General features: G+C 35.3%; 1 protein-coding gene across 5 annotated transcripts in view; it reads right to left on the reverse strand.

Annotated features, from left to right (window-relative positions):
* Acaca (acetyl-CoA carboxylase alpha) overlaps nt 1-22,862 on the reverse strand; it is a 308,031-nt gene that overhangs the window by 82,779 nt on the left and 202,390 nt on the right. For all 5 annotated transcript variants that reach the window (XM_013152137.3, XM_005003514.4, XM_003469462.5 and 2 more), the window contains 8 exons: nt 22,648-22,704; nt 22,354-22,398; nt 15,748-15,789; nt 14,565-14,780; nt 13,677-13,832; nt 10,559-10,762; nt 5,689-5,844; nt 3,630-3,776 (listed from right to left, as the gene is read on the reverse strand). In XM_013152137.3, coding sequence (XP_013007591.1) covers nt 3,630-3,776; nt 5,689-5,844; nt 10,559-10,762; nt 13,677-13,832; nt 14,565-14,780; nt 15,748-15,789; nt 22,354-22,398; nt 22,648-22,704 — 1,023 coding nt within the window. The remainder of the gene's footprint in view (nt 1-3,629; nt 3,777-5,688; nt 5,845-10,558; nt 10,763-13,676; nt 13,833-14,564; nt 14,781-15,747; nt 15,790-22,353; nt 22,399-22,647; nt 22,705-22,862) is intronic.

Raw genomic sequence — 22,862 nt, forward strand, 5'->3', positions numbered from 1 at the left:
AAGAAATAGTAATGTAGCATTGTTGTTTAGTTCCATTTCTTCTGAATCCATTCATCTAGCTGTGTATTTATATACTGTGCTCATCATTATAGCATCACTAGCAGCTAGAAACGAAATCAGTTTAGTCTACATTGCAATCACATTTTCCTCAATTTTCATTTTTACTTGCAACTATTAAAAAATACTGGGCAACTCATCTTTAGAGCTATTTGCAAGTAATATAGGTCACAGATTTGGTCTCCATTTTTTTTTATTCCTACTCTAAATTCACACTAAATGCAATGCCTTTCAAATCTGATGAGAAAAATGTGTTCTATACTTTTCATCATGTATTGGGTAGCATTCTTTTTGTTAAATCTATCTTTCTGGGGAAGGGCCAACAAGGAAAACAGAAAGGAGAAAGAAGCTAACAGGAAACCAGAAATGCTCTTTCCCGCTTGTAACATAGACACAAATGTTCAAAATGCAGGTCACATCTCTGCTGAAATAGCCAATATTCTTCCTCAAATGGCAAACAAGTTACCTAAAACTAAATGGAACTGAATTGGTCCAAGTCCTGGTCCTATCACCATCTTACCTATTTACTGTCCTTGGGGGAGGAGGGGATCAGTCACTGATATAGCCAATAGACTGATAAGTGTAGATTTTTTGTCTTTGATTGTGGAAAAAAACATCTCAATTCATGGAAAAACTCCAGGAATCTCTTGTTTTACTCTTATTCCTTATATCTATGTGCTAGCTTTTTAACCCTGAAACTTCAATTCTTCAAGGTAATGCAATATCACCCACAATGATAACCTGGTAGAGCTGTCACCTTTGGAGAACACCAAAGGTGATGATTTAATGTCTATGGAGCATCAATACATTTACATTGAGCCTTGGCTCTCAGAACATTAACAGGTCAATTTTTTATTCCTTTTTTTTTTTTTTTTTTAAATAAAACTGTATCTCAAGGCTCTGTTCAGATGCCCATTGTCTTTGGGACAGGACAGATTTACTCCAAGTCTCATCAGCATGAACTCTTTTCATTCCCTTCACATCATTCTTGGGGTAATATGTAGAGTGCCAGGCTTATGAAAAACTTGTCTCTTTGGCCAAAGAAAATTAAACTGCAACAGCTGAGAGTTAGTGTGCCCTGATAAAACTGGGCTCAGCACAAGGCAATACAGGCTACTGATACCTTATCATCTCTTAGGCACAGCTATCCCTCAGAATTCAGACTGCTAAAATTCCATCCTTAGACTGGTCAGTCTTTCATTGGACATCCTCCATTGTAAGTTCAAGCTATTGGTATAGAGTTTGATACTAAGACCCTAACCACGTTCCTGTCCTGCAGTGCCCTATAATCCAGCTAAGGTCACTGTCTTCACCAGCTATCCAGGGCGTTAGTGACTAACTGCTCACAAAAGAACATCAGTCTCAGTCCTCCCAAGCTCAAAGGCTCAGAAACAGCAAGCTAATACTCAGCCTCAATCCTAATCAATCATTTGAAGAAAATGAAAAAAGAACAAAGAAAATAGTCAACTAAGGAGGGAAAAGTATAGAACGAAAAGAAAATGAGAACTGGCAAAACACAAAAAACATTTTAACAGATGCTATTAGCTCTCTAGTTTCAAAACTACTAAAGTACTGGGGAAAGGGGAAACGTGTGATTCCCCCTTAATACTAGACTAATACTCATAGATATAGTCCTATCTAAGGTACTCTTTTTCCATCAAGGTTTGTTAGGTCTTAAAAGGGTTAAAACAAACCTTTTAATTTTTTTATTCGTGTGTGTGTGTGTGTGTGTGTGTGTGTGTGTGGTCTTTGGGTACAGAGTCCCGTATAATAAGACTATTTGTATTCATACTGGCAGAGTAAACACTACATGTTCATGCCCAGGCAGCTCTGTGCTTGTAATTTCAGCAAGAACAGAGCTCTGTCCCTCTGGGACTTCACTACTCCCCCAGTCTCCACTCGCTCAAACAGAAAGAAAGCAGAGTGAAAGCAAGAGAGAAAGATCATGGCAAGAGGTTTCACACAGCACTGCAACTTGCTTTCACATAGACAAAAATCTCATTTTGTGTTTTAATTACATTACTTAAAATCATTTTACTCTCAACCCCATGTTCACAAGGGTGCCTTCTATTCCTGAACAGCGATGCAATGAATCAGGATTTAAATCTAGCACAATGGAGCTTTTTTTTTCTTGCTGAGGTGCTCACTAAGCCAATGCTACACACAGCACAAATACCTTCTTCAACTTTGTGTTGACCAGTATGCATCTATTCTTGTCTAAATTCTATGTGTACTCCCTTTCCTATGATTCCTCCCTATGTATCTTGTTGCCTTTGCTACTTGTAAAGGCACTAGATTAGAACTACCACAAGCCTGATATTCTCCATTTGGACCAGTGCATGTTTCCATTTTAATACTAAATTACCTACTCTTGGCAGTCTCTACTATACTACTGAAACACCTTGTACTTAGAGGACAATATTTTTTAAAATATATGAAATAAAATGAAAAATATCTGCATATTTAGTGATTTACCCAGCTTGCTTATTATGAACACCCAGGTCAAGATTATCCTTTCTAAGGAAAGAGATTTATCTGGAGATTACATTTACGGTTTATTACAGTTTTATCATTGTTAGTACTGGAAAATTAGAAGCATAGTTAAAATCTGAACAATCTCAAGTCATGCAGAGGTACAAGAGTATAGAAGAAAATATGATCATTATTAATATGTCATTATAAGAAAAAGGATGCCAAGGTTAGAAAAATGTATTCTTAGACAACTATCAAGAGATGGGTTCTCTGTTTCTTTTGCGTTCAACCCTCTGCTTCTGACAAGAGCTCCTAGAAGAATACATTCATCCTTCTTTTAAGAGTATCAGATCTGGGGCTGGAGGTTTAGCTCAATGGCATAAGTGCCTGCCTTGCAAGCAGGCAGTCGTGAGTTCGATCCCCGCTACCAATAAAAAGGAAAAAGACAAAAAAAAAAAAAGAGTATCAGATCAAATGAACTGAGCATGGAAAAAAAATACTAAAAAAAAAAAAAAAAAAAAGCATAATTAAATGCAAATAAGTAAATGTGGAAAAAACACTAGACAAAACAATACTTTAAGGGGGTTTAGCTCAGCAGTGGAAGTGCCTGCTTGGCAAATGCAAGGTTGTGAGTTCAATCCCTGGAACTAAAAAACCCCCACAAAAAACAAAAAAACAATACTTTATAGAAAGGTCTCAAAATTCCCAGCATATGAAAAATAGACAGTATTCTCATGTTCCTAGCTTTAACTATCAATTCATGATAATTATTTCATGTTTTATCTATTCTCTCATCTGCATACTTCTTTATTTGAAACAAAAACTAGACATCAAGTAATTTCAACTATAAATATTTTGTATGTAGTTATTAGAAAACAACATTCTTTTAAAAAAGCAAATCATAATACCATTACCATGCCTAAAATTTTTATGATAATTGTTATCTATTCAGTATTTTCGCACTAAAAAAATCTAGTAAGACAATTATGCTACCTATGTCACTTTGATCTTACTTAATACTACTTAATGACCACCCTTATAGAAAGGTGGTACCAGCAGGCACAGAAATAGGGAATGGAGAGGAGGTTTCAACTACTTGCCTCATTTCCTCCTGGAAGCCTGTTCATGTGGACCAGCTGACCTTGATCATCCAACACCAGTTCAGTATATGTCAACATGTCAGAGGGCAGAGGGGGTGATGGAAGGAATGCTTGAGTGGACATAGACTCCCAGAGTTTGATCAGGGACTAGTGGAGAAGAGAAGTTTGATTAATCAGTCACAAATAACATTTTAATACAGACAAAAATAATTACTAAGATTTGGTTAATCTAGTTTTGTTTTCTTTACAAAGTGTTCTACAGAGAGTTTAAGCATTACATTAAATCTTTCAATTTCCATTCTCAGTTAATATAGATTTGTAATTATTCTTTACATATCGAAAGTCAGGTATTTTTTCCAATACACTCAAACTGGTGAGAGAACCTGAATCAGTACTACAGCACTAACAAACACAAAAGCTCTAATATTATTCTAGAAATGTTAAAATGAAGAACTAAGTAGCATCATCTTCTCAAAAAGAAGGGATTTTCTTTGTTTTTCTACAAAAATCTGGCAATGGAAGAAAATCCACAAAAGTAAGACACAACACTCAGCTAACACAAAGAAAATCATAAAGGCCTGAATATGGTCTCTACTAGAAGATGAGGGAAGACTCCTCTTTCTAATATTTTTCATGGCTACCGGCCCATACACTAAGATATGCATGATTATTTATAAGTGTGTAATCAATTCTGCTCAAAATTGAAAAAAAAAAAAACGATCTATTTAAAAACCTTTAACATTTTTACTTCTAACCTTCTCTATAAATAAGACAAATCCTTTAGGAAGTAGGGAATAGTTCAATTCTTTCTTTGCTTGCCTCAAAGCAATATTTAATGGCCAAATGACTTCTGCATACATACATGCTCTAATCATTGTTTTGTGTATTGTATCAGAAAAATACCATAAAATAGGATTTCTAGTTATGGTGCTGATGTTGAACCAACACCCAGCTTACAGGTTAACAATGCTATAACGGGGAAATACTGAAAGAAAGTAGCTGTGCTTTAAGAGATAGAACCTGAAAACAAATGGTTACATAAAGATAACGTAATCTTTTGGATTTGTGAATAATACAGGAATTATAGATAATTTACAGCTACATACGTTACTTTATTGCAGTTCAAATACTGGTGGTACTGACTAGGAAACTAGGGAAAATCTTATATTCATAGTTTTTTTTTTTAAAAAGACAAATTCAGTATTCTTTTGGTATTTTATTCTTTATATGTTGAATTTTCTACTAGTGATATACTTTTCCTGCTTTCTACTGATGCAAGAAAAACGTGCAGCATAGAGATGATTCACCACAGATCAAAGGAATTTATTTTCATATGGAGGATGAGATTCATAATATCCTCTTTTTTTATGCTAGGTTTTATTCAGCTATAATAAATCTTCCACAGGGCTGGGGATTTAGCTCAGCGGCATAAGTGCCTGCCTTGCAAGCACGTGATCGTGAGTTCAATCCCTGGTACTGATAAAAATAAATAAATAACCCACAAAAGAAATACTTTATTTGTTTATATTTTGGGTACCAGGAATTGAAGTTATGACCTTACATTTGCCAGACAGACACTAGGCTGACTGACCTATATCCCTTGCCCTTACACTTTAAACTGTGTATCATGAACTCTATAGTCATCTGTCTATGCTATCTATATTGATGCTCATTGGATTAGCCTAGACTATCAGCTAGAGATCTGGTTATCTTGGAAAATAAGAAAATTAGTTAGCATTTCATACTTCTTTTTTTAATATCCTTAACTTAAATAGAGACTTAGAAAATACAAATGATCATTATAAACTACCACACAGGCATGTGATCTTCATTACCGTTTTCTCAAGGTAACATGTCACCAATCACTATCTGATACCTGAGTTAGCAATCATTAAGTACCCCTGCCCCCCCCACCCAAAAAAAGAAAGAAATGAGAGTAGTGCTAAGATATTTCCTGCCCTTTGGGAGAGCCCTTTTCTAGTAAAAGTTGCATGTGATGGAAATTCAGGAAAATTTTCACTTCCTGAAACACACCCCCACCACTATCAGCAAGCTTTACCTGCCGAAACATCTCCGGAATATCATATATATATGTTGTTCCTAAGGACTGTGCCTGGAATCTCTTCGACTGAAGGAGATCTTTGGTCACGTACGGAGTATTGATTAACATTCCATGTAGTGGACCCTGTTTATCTCCATATGCCTGAAACATGATCTGCAAGGAAAAAACAAAACAAAACAAAATGATAGAATGGAGATTAAAAACAGGGGGAAAAAACAGTTACCAAAGGGTTTTGTTTTCTCAAATGTTTTTTCTTGAAAAGCATTTTTGGTGGGTTGAGTAGCTGAGACATGCCTCTGAACATTTAGTTCTCAGTCCTCTCACCTCTTCACAGGTTAACCAACTCCAAAAAGATGGTATGTAACCGACTCTACCCATAGGCTGCTCTCATTTTTTGATCAGTTGAAATCAGCACAAAAGCACAATGTAAATTTCACATCTCAGAGACAGACTGATGGTATTTGCCTTCTAAAGTGACTTGAAGCCCATATGCTTTCAAATGACATATATCAACTTAGTAAAGTGAGAAGTCCTCGTACTTAAACTAAGGAACAGCTATGCACACCAAAGATAATTCTTGTTCTTTGGCCAAATCAAGGCTCCAGGAATTCATCAGACTTCAGTCTGCTTGCTTAGAAGGTACTAAGTATTAGCGTCAAATATTTCTGCCAGAAGTGAATTTCATTCATCTACCTAAATAATTCGTATTAGCAGCTAAAATGTAACTTATAGTAAAATAATATTAAATTATACATTAAACTATACATATATTTCTTCTATATACTATCTATAACTAGTAAATAACTTCTGTAATTCCTATCTTGCACCTAATGAAATCACCAAACCAGTTTTTAATTTTTTTTTTTTTTTTTTTTTTGGTATCGGGTATTGAACTCATGACCTTGAGCTTGTCAGGGCAGGCACTTATGCCACTGAGCTAAATCTCCAGCCCCAGTTTTTAATAATTTTAACTCAAATATTTCAAGAGTGTTCAACATTCCATATATTTAGCTAGTTTTATTTGCTTATAAATATTAATGAAGGATGCCATTATTTTGATTCAATTAATATTTACTGAGTGCTCAGAGGCTGTATAACACTAAACTAGGCACTCAACGTATGAATATATAAAATATAGATTTCCAACACAGTGAAAACAAATGGAGACTGAGATAAAAGGATATGTATATGCCCATATATCTATTTGGGCCTAAAATATAAGTCTACCATTAATGACTAGATTTGTGGATCTGATGTGTAGACAGAGGACTGCAATTCAGTACTTCCCTAAACTCTGGGGATAGCGTCAGGCTAAATGAATTCTTAGTCCTTTGGCTCAAAGGAACTAGAGTTCTTGCTGATCTGTCAATCTGGGCAAAACTTACGTCAGCCTGCTTAAAGACCAATCAACTACAGGTCCCAATACTTTTCCACAAGTGGGAAAAGCCACCATGTGGGAGACAGAGTTAATAATGCATTAGGAATGTAAGAGTAGAAATAGTAATGTTTAAGAATTCAAAGTGGAGGGGCTGGGGATTTAGCTCAGCGGCATAAGCACCTGCCTTGCTAGCAGGCGGTCGTGAGTTCGATCCCCGGTACCGATAAAAGTGAAAAAGACAAAAAAAAAAAAAAAAAAAAAAAAAGAATTCGAAGTGTTAAATAAGGCAAAAGTACAGTGTAAGAAAACAAATGAGAAAAAGGAATAAGTATGTTCTTGGAACTACTTTTCTTATTTATTAAGTGACAAGACCTGAGTACAGTTTGAGACTCAGTTTTGTCAAGCTTTGGAATGAACTTAGGCAAGTCACAATTTTTTTTTTTTTTTTTTTTTTTTTTTTTGGTACTGGGAATCGAACTTACAACCTTGCGCTTGCCAAGGAGGTGTGTTTATGCCGCTGAGCTAAATCCCTAGCCCCAAGGCAAGTCACACTTAAGCAATGTACCTATGTATTGAAGAAGGGGTACAGAAAAAGCCAGTTTGGGTACACATAATGCTGCTAGTATAATTACTTTGGCAAGTAGTTTATAAGTTTCTTACAATGATAAACATATACTTATTATGAACTAGCAATATTCTTGTGTATTAGTTTAAGAGAAATGAAAATACATCTATATAAAGATTTATAGATAAGTATTTGCAGCAGCTTTATTTCCACTAGCCGAAACTAAGAAATTAAGCCCCAAATATTTATCAACACATGAATGGATAGAAAATTTTTGGTAAATCCACAAATGGAATACTATTTAGCAATGAAAGGAACATACTCATAATCCACATGACATAGATGGATCTCAATCAAAGCAAAATAAAACAACACAGAGTAAAAGAAGCAAAGCCCCAAATAGTACATATTTTCCAATTTTAATTTTATGAAATCCTAGGACAAGCAGAACTAACCTACAGTGACAGAAAGCAGATCAGCTGCTGCCTAACACTGGGGTTGGTACTCTACCGCTAAGTGCAAAGACAGTGAGAGGACTTTGTGGGAATCAGGATATGTTCTCTATCATGATTGTGATGGTAGCTATCAGGGTGTATATAACTGTCAGAATGAATTGAGCTGTACTTAAAAAATGAGTCCACTGTATTCTATGTAAATTATACCCCAATAAAGGTGATTTTTACATGTTATTTTTTCCCTTACACTCCCACTACACATTGGAAATCAATTCACTTATGCAATGGATAACCCAAATGTCTTTTCCACACTATAACTACTTGACATCACTGTTCATTACAGCCTATACCACAAAGACTATAACAAGGAAAATGAAACAAAATGAAACTCAAGCCAGTGAACCTCGCTCCTTATTGGCAGAATGAATAAATGATTGTGTGAAGGAAAGAAGCTGATAGTAATGGATAGTAATAGACGTCAGTGAATGAGCAGCTATCTATGTTGGTTTGATTTTCTACTATAACAAATGCAGTAAACACTGGTAAAGTGTATGTTTTACAAGTTCATGAAAATATGCACACATTTTACATATCAAACACTTTTTACCAGAGGCTATCAAAAGAGCTTCTCTTAGAGAAGAGTATCTGGTCCATACAGCCTACTCCCTTAGGGCACAGTACTTATTTTGTGATGGCATATATCATCTATAGAAAAACTATATATGTAGCATCTGCCACTGTTGTATGTGTTTCTGAATGGAGATTATTTTTTATATTTATGTCTATTCTGCCTAATATACTATAAGCAGTTATGTAACTGCTTAATGAATATGTAACTCGTGAACAAAAAAATGAATAATGGACATGGTCTTGCAGTGATTCACTAAAGAAAGAAGGAAAAGTGTGGCAACAAGCCACAAGTATTGGAAATAGGGGAACTGGGTTCAAGGCTGCTCCTTCTGTTAGTTTACATACCAACCATAGGCTCAAAACTAGTTCCCCATGCTATAGTGGTTATTGAACTCTCAGCTGAAGAAAGAGCCTGAGAAAGACTTCTTTCAGTAGGCAAGACCACTGGTAAAAGGGGCTCCTCTCTTACGTTAAGGGTGGCTAATTCATTTTATCAGGTACCTATCGAGTGCTTATTTTGTGCCAGGCATAGTACTAGACCCTGTTTGGAGGCATCTATGTTTTTTATGCTATGTCACCATTAACCAAGATGAGGGAAATCTATGAAATTTCTAATAAAACAAAAAAAGTAGTTACGAAGAACAAACATATTTATCAAAAACATTAAAGTCTCAAGTGGCCATCATATTTTTCACAAGAATAGGCTTGCCTTGAAGCTATTGTATAAGTTAATTAAAAACATCCCTGCCTGTGGAAAGCTTTGACTGAAAATGTCCTTAAGGTTGTCCTGAAAAATATCAAATGCAGTAAAAATTACTGAATACTCTTTCTCTTGTTCACCCCATATGCTCTTGTCACATTCTCTGTTTTAAGTGCTCACTTTTCACAGGCTAGATTTCTGTGGGCATCTAACTGGGAATCAAAGAACAAAATGAAAGGTCACTGTAACAACTGTTCAAAGTAAGATTTTTAAAAATTCATCCTCAAAGACTAACAAAAATGTCTTTTCCTATCTCTATTCACAGGTTCAAAAGGATACAGATAAAAACAAGAGATGCAATCTCTTCCTGGCACCCAAATACATAGAACAAACTAGAACCCTGGTTTAGATATTCTGGAGCAAGTTCATCCATTTATGAGAAAGAATGCATGCCCCAAGTTCAGGCCAAAGCCATAAAAATACTACATTAATTCTTAAAAAGATGAACAATAATGAAGTAACCTATGTTATTAACAGCAAATGGCCCAAATGCTGAGAAACTAAAGTGACAAATGGATTAAAGATAGGTTGAGGTTTGCCACTTTGCTCCTTTATAGACATGTAACACTCCAAATTCTTTGAAAGAAAGAATATGTATAAGTGAATAACATAATGGATACATATGGTAGTCACTGCTTGATGCTATTTGTATTATTACACTACGGTAAATTTTCCTTTTTAAAAGTAAATGTTGGTTAACATACTCTAACAATTCTTTTTCCCTCACTGATGAATGGTCTAACTACACAGAAACAAAGACAAATAAGACCAGAAAAGACTAGAATGCTGATGTAGCCTAAAAGCTCTATAAAGAGGCCTAAATTGCAGAATTATATTTGTATGACTTCTGATAGCATTCACCAATGTGCAATAAAAGGTTGAGAGTTTTGTAATGTTCATAATTTAGAACATAATACATCTAATAAAGTAAATGAAGTTTTGCAAACTCACACAACCATTTAAGCTCAAAGAAAATCCCACTAGTAAACCAATGTCATCTGTGGCCTGGGTTTTTTATATTAAAGACAAGTATCTATAGGACCAACTGAATTTCAGAAGAGCTTGCTTGACTACTGTACCTGTGCTGTCCTGGAGTCAGTTACTTCCTTGTACAGGCTGATGTCCAAGTAATAGCCAGACTCGTTTGTCAGGAAAAGGCGGATGGGAATTGCTTTTCCAGTTGGTGTCAGGCGAATGTTGATTTTCAGTTCTGCCTGGAGGACGCGCAATTTCCACAACCGACTTCCATAGCGCATTACCATGCTCCGCACAGATTCCTCAATCTAACAGACACATCACCAAGCACAAAACTTAAAATGCTTTATAACTAAGACCTGTTTCATCACTGCTTACCTTTAGGAAAGGAAGAATGGAAAAAAGATGCTGGTTTGTAGAGATGTACACCACATATTCATTTTATAAGTGGCTTTTCCTTCATTGTTGCTTAGAACAAGTGAGGGACAATTTCATACTGGCCTAGCATTTAAATGGTCTTCTCTGACTCACAGCACTCAAATCTATACAACCCTTTTCCTTTCCCAATTATATTCATACTTTACATCAAAGATATGTAACATTTAAAATTAAAAGCCATGAGATTTAAGAAAAAGCCCCAAATAAGAATAAAATCCCTAGTTATATAACTATTAAACAGCATTTATATGCATGGTAACTATGTTTCACTGCACTTAAAGGACCTTACATCAACATAGCAATTACCACCATGAGGTTTTTTTCCATACAATTTTATTAAACTTTGTAATATATGTCTCTTGGTAAATTGTACAAATTAAAGAAAGGCAATTTGTAGGTGGTGCTGGAACATTCTATCTAAACATTAGAGCTCCAAAGTTTGGTCTTTGCTAAATCCAGCTGGGGTTTGAGGAAATGGGGCAGATGCTACCTAGGTTCCATAAGATCTAAAGCAAGATAGTTTAATACTCAGTTCAGATTTAGAACAGTTACTTTTCATTGAAAGGCCTTGGATATAATGTATTTTATTACTGACACATTACACCAAAACTTTGTCTCCAATATGTCTAAAAGCAGCTAGGACATACCATTCAAAATTAATATTTTCTTTTAGATTTTTTTTTTGTCTTTTTCATTTTTATCAGTACCAGGGATCGAACTCACGACTGCCTGCTTGCAAGGCAGGCACTTATGCCACTGAGCTAAATCCCTAGCCCCCAAAATTAATATTTTCTTAAGTATATTTATAAAATGCCTTTTCAGCTTCCTAGAAAAACCTCAGAATTAGCCAGGCATGGTGGCACACACCTGTAATCTCAGGTGCTCAGGAGGCTGAAGTAGGAAGATTGCAAGTTCAAGATCAACATGGACACTACAGTGAGAATTTATCTCAAAATTAAAAAATAAATACACAAAAGTTGGAGATATATAGCTCAGTGTTCCCTGGGTTCAATTTCCAGAACTAAAAACAAAACAAAACAGCAAATCCCTCTAAATTATCTAATATCCCCCTCTTTTTGTGTTTCTTCAGGAGTATGTGCCACTCTGTAGGTTATTTCCACACTACAGAATTTTACCTTTGGGCTGGGGATTTAGCTCAGCGGCATAAGTGCCTGCTTTGCAAGTATGCAGTTGTGAGTTCAATCCCGGTACCAAAAAAAAAAGAATTTTACCTTAGAATGGATTTCAAGGAGTTAACTTTTCTATTCTCATATTTGCTTTTAATCAAGAGATAATTACCCCATTCTTTTCTTTTCGTGTTTGCTTTTATTTTTGAGACAGGGTCTCACTAAGAATGCAGGATGGCCTTGAATTCACTTTTGTAGGCCAGGCTGGCCACGAACTCATGGTGACCCTCTTGCCTCAGTCTTCTGAATGCTGCGAATACAGGCATGTGCCAACAAGCCCAGATCCATTTATTTTTTTTCTTTTCTTTTCTTTTCTTTTTTTTTTTTGTCTTTTTCTTTTTTATCGGTACTGGGGATCGAACTCACGACTGCCTGCTTGTAAGGCAGGCGCTTATGTCGCTGAGCTAAATCTAAATCCCCAGCCCCTATCCCCGATCCATTTATTTCTTGATGGGATATAGCCAACAATCTCTATATCAGAAAACTGACAACTAGCTATTTATGACTAGAAAAGCAGAGCCAGGGCATATGGGTATTTAGAGTGTAGGCTAATGGTCTGATGTTAAAAGTTCTCTGAAAAAAAGGCAGGTCAATGCCAGGGATTTCACTCAGCAGCGTAAGTGCCTGCCTGGCAAGTGCTATGTCATGAGTTCAATCCCCAGCACCAAAAAAACAGCAAGCCAAATCTAAAATATATATAATATTATCCAGTGTCTTGGCTATATTTCAAGCCTTCCAGCTGCTTTAGTCCCAGCATCTTAATGAGAAATTTTTAACATGATGAGACTTGAGTCTGTCCTTCACTTTCCTAACAGACAAAGTAATTCATGATTGGCTTGTAGTTTTGAAGAAACAAAGTAGAAAACTTTCTTAGGTCTTAGATCCCAAGTTAAAAAAAACAAAAGTCCCTGTCTCCAACTGATCATGAGAAAGGTAGGCACTGATTATTTTATCCAAATTCCATAGCAACATGAGATAAAGAGTCAGGGGAAGCAGAACCAGAGAATAGTCTGTTTGTATTACATCTAGGATAAAAGTGTAAGTATAGAGTTACCTTGTTTTCCTTCCTTAAGTTATATGAATATATTTTAGAACACAGCCTCAAGGAAAAAAAAATACGTGTAATACATGTGAAAATTTCTATCATTCAAATTCTCTCACTCTGGGAAAGTACTAAAGAGAATTAAGTTAGACATTTTGGGAAGGTGTTTTATCCTACTAAGGCCTCTAGGTAAGTAACATCTAAAATGCCTACTGGAGGCAAAATTAATTATTCCAGATGGAATATTCTGGGGAATAAGATCACTATCATGAAAAATATCAGGCAACTGGTACCAGTGGAGGAAGAAGAGTTTACAGTGCTTATAAACATTAAGCAAGCAAACTCCACAGAACTTTAGTTTTGAGGACTGTTCTTAATGGATATAGTGAATTTTTACACTGTCCCAGAAATTCAGTCTAATAAGCAGTATGAAAACATTAAAAATTAATGATGCAATCTAATAACAAGAATACTGTTTCTATACCCAAGTAAGATAGGTATAAATCTCTTTGTTTGTGCCTGCTAGTGCCAGGAGAGAAGCTATGACAAGTGCACCTTTGAGGGGTCCATGATGACTGTGGGCACAAAGTTGAGGAAGATGTGATTACAGTCAGTACGGACATTCGTATTATTAAAAGCAACTTCTAACTCATCCATGGCTTCCAGCAGTAGCCGTTCCCCTTCATTTTGCAGGTATTCAAAAGAAGCTTCCTACACAGGAAAAAAAAATCACTAACATTAATGTATTTTAAAGAAATTATAATTACTTAAGCAACAGTTATGTTATAAATCATAAGAAATCAGGCTAAGATATTGTTCACCTTTCCAGAATATGCTAGTAATCAAAGTCAGCAAAAGGAGGCAAAAGTCTCACCAGTCCCTTCTCCTGCCCCCCTAGTGTATCATTTCCTGCTAACAGGTAGAGATGTTAGGCATCCTCAGAGTTATAATCCTATATAATCCCTATAGGATTGTTTGACATACGTCAGACAGAGCTATTTAGGTATCTATTTAGGAATGAGAAGTTGAAGAGAGCCTATGACTATGGGATGCAGTAATAACAAATATATCAGGAAGCCCTTGCTATATATAGATATTACCCACATCTCCAGAAAGGGTTCACTTCTTTCCTAACTTTCGTCCTTATTTTCTGTCATTACTCAACTCTCTCTGTGATTTTTCTTTTAGCATACTTTTCTTTTTCTCAAATGAGTGTTTTCATATTTCCACTACCAAGAAAAATCTGATTAAAGAAATATAAGCCTTTATTATTTGGAATGTTTATTTTTGTCCAAGAAATTACTCATACATATCTGCTGGTTACTGCAGAGTAAGAAGAGAATGAGAACCTTGATTCAAACAATGAAAGCCTGATTTTGAACTGTCATTTTCTCCATCCCTTCTTCCCACAGAGATAACTTTCCATTACAGTACAGCACCTACCTTAGTGACCAGATCAGAATGTCTGATAATTGCACGAACAAAGAACCTGTAGTCTGTCACTTCCGTGCCCACTTCTACCTTGGCTGCCCCAAGATACAGGTGCATCTTGTGATTAGCACAAGGAATGGCAGTAAGGTCAAAATTTCTCATCCGGTTCAGCTCTAACTGAAAAGCCAGAGCAGGCTCCAGGTGACGATAGATACGATCCTCCTCAAACTGGGCACAAGAATCAGAAAGGAGGTGAATAAAAGGCAGTTATAAAATTTTATTATGATTGTGTAGGTGAAAGATATACTTGAAAGTAGAAATAGAAGCTACAATGAGCCAATAAACAACAAAAATGAGCTACATACAAGATTACTGCTCTAGTTTATGTAAGATTTGGTGCCAAGATGCATATTCACTTCTCAAGCTTTCAACATTTATGTTCTTATAAGTGGTGATGCTCTCCACTAAAAATAAAGGTACAAAAAATCAAAAAAAACTTCAATCCCCCCAGAATTCCTAAAATATCTAATGGTATAAAATAGCTACAGACTGCTTCCGATTAATATCCATTTCACATGCTGGTGTTTAGGATTACTCAACTAGTCTGAAAAACTTAAGGGCAGGACTCAGGTCTGACCACCTGTGATATAGTACAAAAAACATAGATATTTGGCTCTGGAACATATTATATCCACAGATCTATAATTATGCATATACTGTTTTAAAGAGTTGTATTAGTATGCTCACTGTGATGTTTTACTGAAACTAAACTTGCCTACTGATGAACAGAGAGATAAACACTAAAATACAAGCTGGTAATAGGAAAGAAACAAAATGGTCTGGACTTTTGTACTTTAAAACTGAAAAGCAAATGTACATAAAAAGTTGAATATAAATGAACTCTCTATAGGTGACAAGAATAATCCTACTACTGAGTATAATAGTCCTTTAATATCACATCATTAGGACTGCTCCAAATGATAGGGATAATTTTTTAAAGTTACTACTTTGTTTGGGTGGTTTAACATATTTGTTTCCTAAACCAAAGTCTTTCTGGAATGTGCTTGAGTTGTAAGACATGTGAGGTAAAGTGAACATAGGTTCAATCAAAGAAAAAAGAATGGCAAAGATAAGTCACTCTTGGCTTTAAGAAATTTTTTTAAAGATAGGAGATAGGGGAAGAATCAGGACTTACCTTATCTCTTGCTCGGAAAGTAAAAAATTTAGGGAATTCTCTCTGCGTTAAATAAAAGAGGAAAATGGGTCAGTCTTTCATAGATATGACTCTTTGGGGGCAAACAAAGTATAGAAGCAGTCAAGCACCTCAGAGACAGTTTCCTAGAAAATATGCTTCTGATCAAGTGTAGTCTAGGGAATAGAAAGGATCCTTTAAGAACCATCACTTTGACCCCACTTCCATACTTGAGAATTGCTACACTATTAACATAATTTTGTATCTAACCTCACACAAAGAAAAAAAATTATTTTAATCTTTCAAGTGAGGGGTGGAGGGCACTTTCTGAGGGCACCTCTTGGCTCATACTAGCAAATAAAACCAATATATACTTATGCAATAGTCACTGCAATAATAGTTGCTGGACTGATTTCCTAAGTTTCTCCTTTAAAAACTCTTTAAATGTAAACTAACCAGATACTACAAAATAGTGATGGTGAACCTATTCAAGCTTTCAATGATAATAAATAGCTGGCTGCAGCATGCAGGCACAAATTCACCAGCACTGCTACCAAATATTCCACTCCTGTTTTGCTTCCCCTCATAGTTATTCTCAAGTTAGTAATTTCAAGGGCTAAAATGATGATATTTTGAGACAAAGAAAACATTAAATGCCACTCTGATTACTTCCACTCTTATGTAAGGGAAAGAAAGGGGTAAAACTGGTACACTTGTAATGATTAGGTCTTAGTGCTTTTTGCAGAACATTACAAAAGAAAGCAACCAATTTACTAGAACCTTATTAATTAACCAAGATGAATTCAATTAGCAGAGTTCATTAGTTTCTGAAATTTAACTTATTAACACCAAATACCCCTGTTTGTTGGATGGGAAGCTCTACGGGCAGTGTTGGAATCGAGTCATTACTATTTGCCTCTATAGGAGGTTTCATTAGGCGTCTTCTTCATTATGAGTGCAATATAATGAAACACTTATTGGTACAAGAAACCAAGACTAGCTACCTCCATACTCCTCAGTGGGCCTTAGAAACCATGAAAGCAGGGTGGACTCAAAATTTTTTAGGCGGCAGGCATTTTCATGTGTTGGCCCATTAAATGCTATCAACAATCTCTCAAGGGAGGAATTACAACCCCCATTTTACAGATGAACAAATCTTGGTTCAAGTGATGTGCCCAGCATCATAAAGCCAGAAATAAACTTTAAGTTTTTTTAATGTCAGAGCCCATGCCCTTTCACTTCTCGAGTACAACATATTATCTTTTTATTCTTGTTATAGTCCAAATCTCTATTCAAAATAGAGGATTTCTCTTCAGGTGGGGGAGGGGTCCAGAAATTAAGATTTTAAGGGGAAAATGCAGAAAATAGCAAAACTCTTGCTGAAATTTCTGGTTTATGAATTTTCTAAAAAGTTCTTGAATATTTTTCACAGGCATTATACCTCACCCTCACTTTGCATAGTTAATAAACAGTTTTACATTTTCCTAGGAACTTAACTGTAAAAATAATTTTAACAGACTTTTAGGAATTTTTCTTCCAAGACCAGGGCTATCTCTTGCCCAGAGCTGGAGTCTTTAAGAGCCTTCGAACATGGATTTTACACAGGATTGATGTGTTCCAAATATTCTTCCATGTATCTCCCATCCTATGCCCTAGTGGCAGTGAAGTACGTGTATATAACTTCAAAGTTGAGCAGGAAGAGAGTAAACTGTCAGTAGATTTATACCCACAGGTTTCTATAATCTAAGTTTTGGTTTTATTTTTTGACCTTTTCTTTTTGTCTTTTTGAGACAAGGTCTCACTGTGCAGTTCAGGCTGGCCTTGAGCTCACTTTGTAGCCTAGGCTGGTCTCGAACTCACAATGATCCTCCTGCCTCAGCCTCCCGAGTGCTGGGATTACAGGCGTGAGCCACCACACCCAGCAAAAGTCTAGTTGTCAGAGTATCACTTAAAAAAGTAACACAGGTCAAACTCATAAAATCCTTATATGGGACTCTGAAAGAAAAGACAAGAAAAGTGATAATATAAAATTTCTAAGTATAAACTTTTCTATTTTTTCCAAACTTTTAGTAGCTAATTAATGAAAATATTTCACTGGTTTAAATTTACTCAGCTATGTACAATGTACCATTTTCCTAACCAAAAAATGCTTTCTTTTCCACTTAACCAGTTAAAGAAATGTGCAGCAATTAAAAGGTATGAAAAGCAAATGGTCTGAATGGAAATACTTTCATAACAAATGAGACTAACTCTTGATGGAGAATGAACTATTTGTAGTAAAAAGACTAAGCAAAGATCACCAATTAAAAAAAATTACTTTCATCAAGGTTAGCTAGAAAAAGGTGTCATGAGATGATACAAGCAAACTTTTTTCTTTAACTTCTAAGTGTTTATCTCCACAGTGAAATCCTTCACTTAAATACTGAACATGCAAAACTGAAGAAAATAAGAACTTCTGTAAAATGGGAAAATAAGGCCATTAAGCAATTCTTTTTTAGACTATAAATCTATAAAGTCATCTCTTCTGGCATTCAAAAAACTAGAGTCATAGGAAACAGAAAAAAAGAAATCCAAAAATTTGACACTCTGGTTTTAGTAAATTCTTTCATCTTACACTTCATCTTCAATGCAGCCAATTTTCCACAGCATTCATGCTTATTCCATCCCTAATATAACTGCTTTCTAGGCATTCTATTAGTGTTGTAACTGAATGTACACAAAGAAAAATCCTTTTAGTGTTCTGGTAACAAAAAACAAAAGAATGAAACATTTCTCAGGAAGAAATTATGCCCCTGCTGTGTTATAATCAGCCAACCATCATCAAAGACAATCAAAATAATTTTCCTAAATTAGCCAATCAAGACACCCTGCAAATCAGAGAATGTGAAAACCTGCAACAGAAAACATCATAGCTGATTATGATACTAATAATCGTGTTAAAAACCTAATGAGATGAAGAAATTGGGAGCTTGCTGGTGCAATTCTCTTTTACCTCAACATGCTGAAACCTAATTATATACACTGTAATTAAAACAAAAACCCAAAGACAACCTCTTGAAAAGTAACAGTTGATTGACAAATAGAACTACCTTTGAAAGAGAGACAGAGAAAGAAAGAAAGAGAGAGAGAGAGAGAGAGAGAGAGAGAGAGAGAGAGAGAAAAGAGAGAAAGGGAGGAGGAAGGAAGGGAGGGAGGAAGAGAGGGAAGAAGGGTAAACTAACCATGATAGCTTCATTTTAGTGAGGTCTTTTCCTCAAGGCCCAAATAATCCAAAACATTTAATTTTAGAGGGGAGTCACTCATAACAACAATCATCTTGAGAGAATGGTAGCAATTTTTAAAAATTTTATATAATCTTAAAAGCAAGAAATGAAAACATTTTATTAATAGAGTCAAACCATTTGATTTAGAATTTTATCAGATTTTGGACCTGATATTTGTTTTGGTGGGATAAAAAAAGAGGGGCAAATCTTGAAAATATGCATTTTAGTGTCTAAAAATCTTTACTAAAAATTTCACAAAGCTTTAAAAAAAAAAGTATAATATATCCCAATTAGTACTTGCGCTGCATTTTTTGAAAATCCAGATCTGAAATGTGAGTGAACTAACAGAGGGTGAACTGATGAATTTTAACTGACATAAACTGTAGAATGAAGCTTAGAAAGCTGCAAAATTTCAAGGAGCTTCTTTTTTTATGCTTTCAAGATGGTCTTTTAATACAAAGAATATATTCATAAAGACATTTTTCCTCAAAATTTGTTTAAATATCAATTTTGAGCAGCATCCAGGACTTACTGGGGTACTTGATTTAAGTAGATGATTAAGGAAACAAACTCAATCTTTGTATTGCTGGTGAACACTTATCTCAGAACAGGTCTTCATGTGCCATCAAGAGACAACAACAGAAAAATCTGTGGCTGGCTTTCTGAGAATACCGTGCTTGCATAATGAAGTATTAGAAATGTTTACAGATTTCAATGGCATCTGAATAAACATCTCCCAGTAAACACACTCTAGGAACCTTTCCTCTAGCCCTTATTTGTCTTGTTCTGGTTCAAAGGCAGTCCGAGAGATCCACAATTATGAAACAAAATAGTTTGTTTGATTTCACACCAATCAATGTTGTTCTTGAGCAAAACTTGGTAACCTTCCTTCTTTCCTTGCCCCCTTTGCGTGCACATTCTCTCATTCAATAATGTAGGGATTTCACAGTGTAGAACAGGGGAGGCCGCATACATCACAGTGGATTACTGAGAAGCCAGAGAGATCAAAGGATTCATCTCTAACACTCCTGGAAAGCTTCCTCTTTTTCACACTACACTAACTATGAGCCAAGAACACATTGGATGACATGACAGGGGCTAAGAATCCTTCATGAATGGCAAGCTACCACCAACAGAATAACTCACAGTAGCACCATGCCCATAAACCTTGGATTTGTACAATTTCTTTCTTTTCTTTTTTTTTTTTTTTTTTATCGGTACCTGGGATCGAACTCACGACCACCTGCTTGCAAGGCAGGTGCTTATGCCGCTGAGTTAAATTCCCAGCCAATTTGTACAATTTCTGCCAAGGCTTTTTGGTTTTTGTAGATCCTGGATGGGGCTTAGTAATAGTTTCCACTAATAATTTCTAAAATTAAAATAAGTCCAAAATAAAAGCATCCCAACTCTGCTATTCAATTCTTTAAAACAAATACATCCCTAAACCTAATGTTCTCTATGCTCAAAGCAGACTTAATAACTTTGCTGATTTCTACTTGATGCTATATAAAACAGGAACCAGACACTGACTGCTAGGGAAGACCCTCTACTGGCCTAATTTCTTAGCAGATTTTTTTTTTGTCTATACATGTCTTCATTCAACCTAAATTCAGAAATATCAAGATAGTGGGGAGGAAAAAAGCTGTTTTAAAGCCAGTAGCTATACTCTAGGACACGACATAGATTAAAGGATAAGGGTTTTAAAAATGTGCTTCACATCTAAAATCAGTGAGAAATAACTGGGTTTTTAAAAATTTTAGTGAAAGATTTTATTTCATCATGGAATTCTTATAGTAAATCAGTGAGCATGCTGTAAATGTGAAGACTTGGTCTGCACATTTAGTTAAAAGGAAAGCAATTTTACAAATTCAGGTCACACTCCAGAATAAAATGTTATTATTCAAAAGCCAGACACCCCTCCCCCCAAATGATATACCAGTATTTAAGAATCTAACCTAGCCCAATACTCCTCCAAATACCTATGCCTCCTCCTGACACGTCTGTCTGATCAGCATCTACCCTAGCCAGTGTTTATTCATGGGCTCTCAGATTCTATTCCCAAGTATCAATTTTATTCTCTAAGCTTCTGATTTTTCTTCCTAAAGCCCCAGGGTTCTCTTTAAGCTCCTCATACTTCTCCACTGACTCCAGTTTCCTATCTAAAGTTATTGATTGATATATATTTGCACTCTGCTTGATTTCCTGACATCAATAACACAAGGGAGTTGTGTAGTCCACAACATTTCCTAAAGCTTTTCAAAAAATCTTAGCTCTTTAGCTGGCAGGGTAGGCTCTCATGTTTCTCTATGGACTAGATCAGGAAGGTGAATTGTATGAGAAAACAAAATGTCAAGTGCTAGAGACCTAATAAACAAAAGGGCAATAAAAGCAATGACACACAGGTCGCTGAGTTTAGAAAGTCTTTTCCAGAATACCAAATGTTATTTTCATTATTGCAAAATGAACAGGGCTTAAAAACCAATTTATATCTTAATTGTTAAACAAAAAACAAAATAAAATTTTTATCAGAAAAATTAACAATTCTAACATCCTCTGGAATGTTATTTTGCTACATTAGAATGACTTTTAATGGAATATTTTAACTTTAATCAGTCATTCTGAGAATGACATCCTGATTTGCAAACTTGATTTCTGGACTTATTGCTGTCATCATATGGGGTATGATCACAAGATATCCCATAGTTAGGATGTCAGGCTGTTAACTTAATTCTTGTTTAAATAAAAATTTTAATCTCATAAATGTTAGCAGTTAATTCAGTTACATGGGGGAAACAAATAACAGAATGCTCGACTTTTATTTATTTCCTGCTCTAACAATTAACAAAAGGCAAAAATAGTACCTTGGGCTCTATTATGGCATTTTAAATAATAAATTGTTGCTCTTCAGAATTGAGATTTCTTGATAATGAAACTTGAATTTACCTGCCAAAACCCAAATTCATTACAGGGTGAAAAAAAAAAGGAAAAACATTTAGCTGGAGCATTTGTCAAAAGACTTGAAATTCAATAATACTTTCTGTAACAAGAACCAAGCCAGGTATAGTGGTAGATGCCTGTAATCCCAGCACTCTGGGAAGTTGAGGCAGGAAACTATAAGTTCAGGCCTAACCTGCACAATTTAGCAATTTAGTGAGACCTTGATTCAAAATTAAAAAGAGTGGGTACCCTAGTGCAAAGGCCACAGGTTCAATCCCCAGTACTACACTAAGTAAATAACATGGACCGAATGTCAACAATCTTAACTCTTCTAAACAAATCATACATACTCTGTTTACTACGTGGTAAACAAAATTAAGATCTCTTTCATAACTGTCTTCTTACTTACATGAAATCTTTGATCCACTTCACAGTTGACTTGTTTTCTAAAATCCTTTCATGTAAAAGATAGAAGAGAAAAAAATAACAGTAATTAATAACATTAAAAATGAATTAACAGGTGATAAATTTGGAAGTCTTTCCTAGAACCCCAAATGTCATCTAATTTTTTAATAATTAAATTTATTTAAAAACCAGTTCCTGTATAAATTCAATATCCATGTTATTGCAATCCTATTTTTAAAACTTTTGCAGTAGCATAAGACATATCAGAAAAATACAATTCACATTTGTCAATCAATACCTTTTGTGCAACCAGGAAAGTAAGGCGCCGAATCCCATGGTCAACCAGGGTAGCTTTCTATGAACAAACACATAAAACAGAAAATAGATGACATCTCCATTTATTCTAAATTATACCTTATTTAGCCTACAGGAAACTCTAGGCTAAACAACCTTTTTGGATATCAACATCTCAGGTCAGGATCTTCAAACTTGCAAATAAATAAATAAATTTTG

Source organism: Cavia porcellus, unplaced genomic scaffold (assembly GCF_034190915.1).
Source record: "Cavia porcellus strain 051 isolate PalLab524CR breed Dunkin Hartley unplaced genomic scaffold, mCavPor4.1 scaffold_6, whole genome shotgun sequence".
Classification (NCBI taxonomy): Eukaryota; Metazoa; Chordata; class Mammalia; order Rodentia; family Caviidae; genus Cavia; species Cavia porcellus.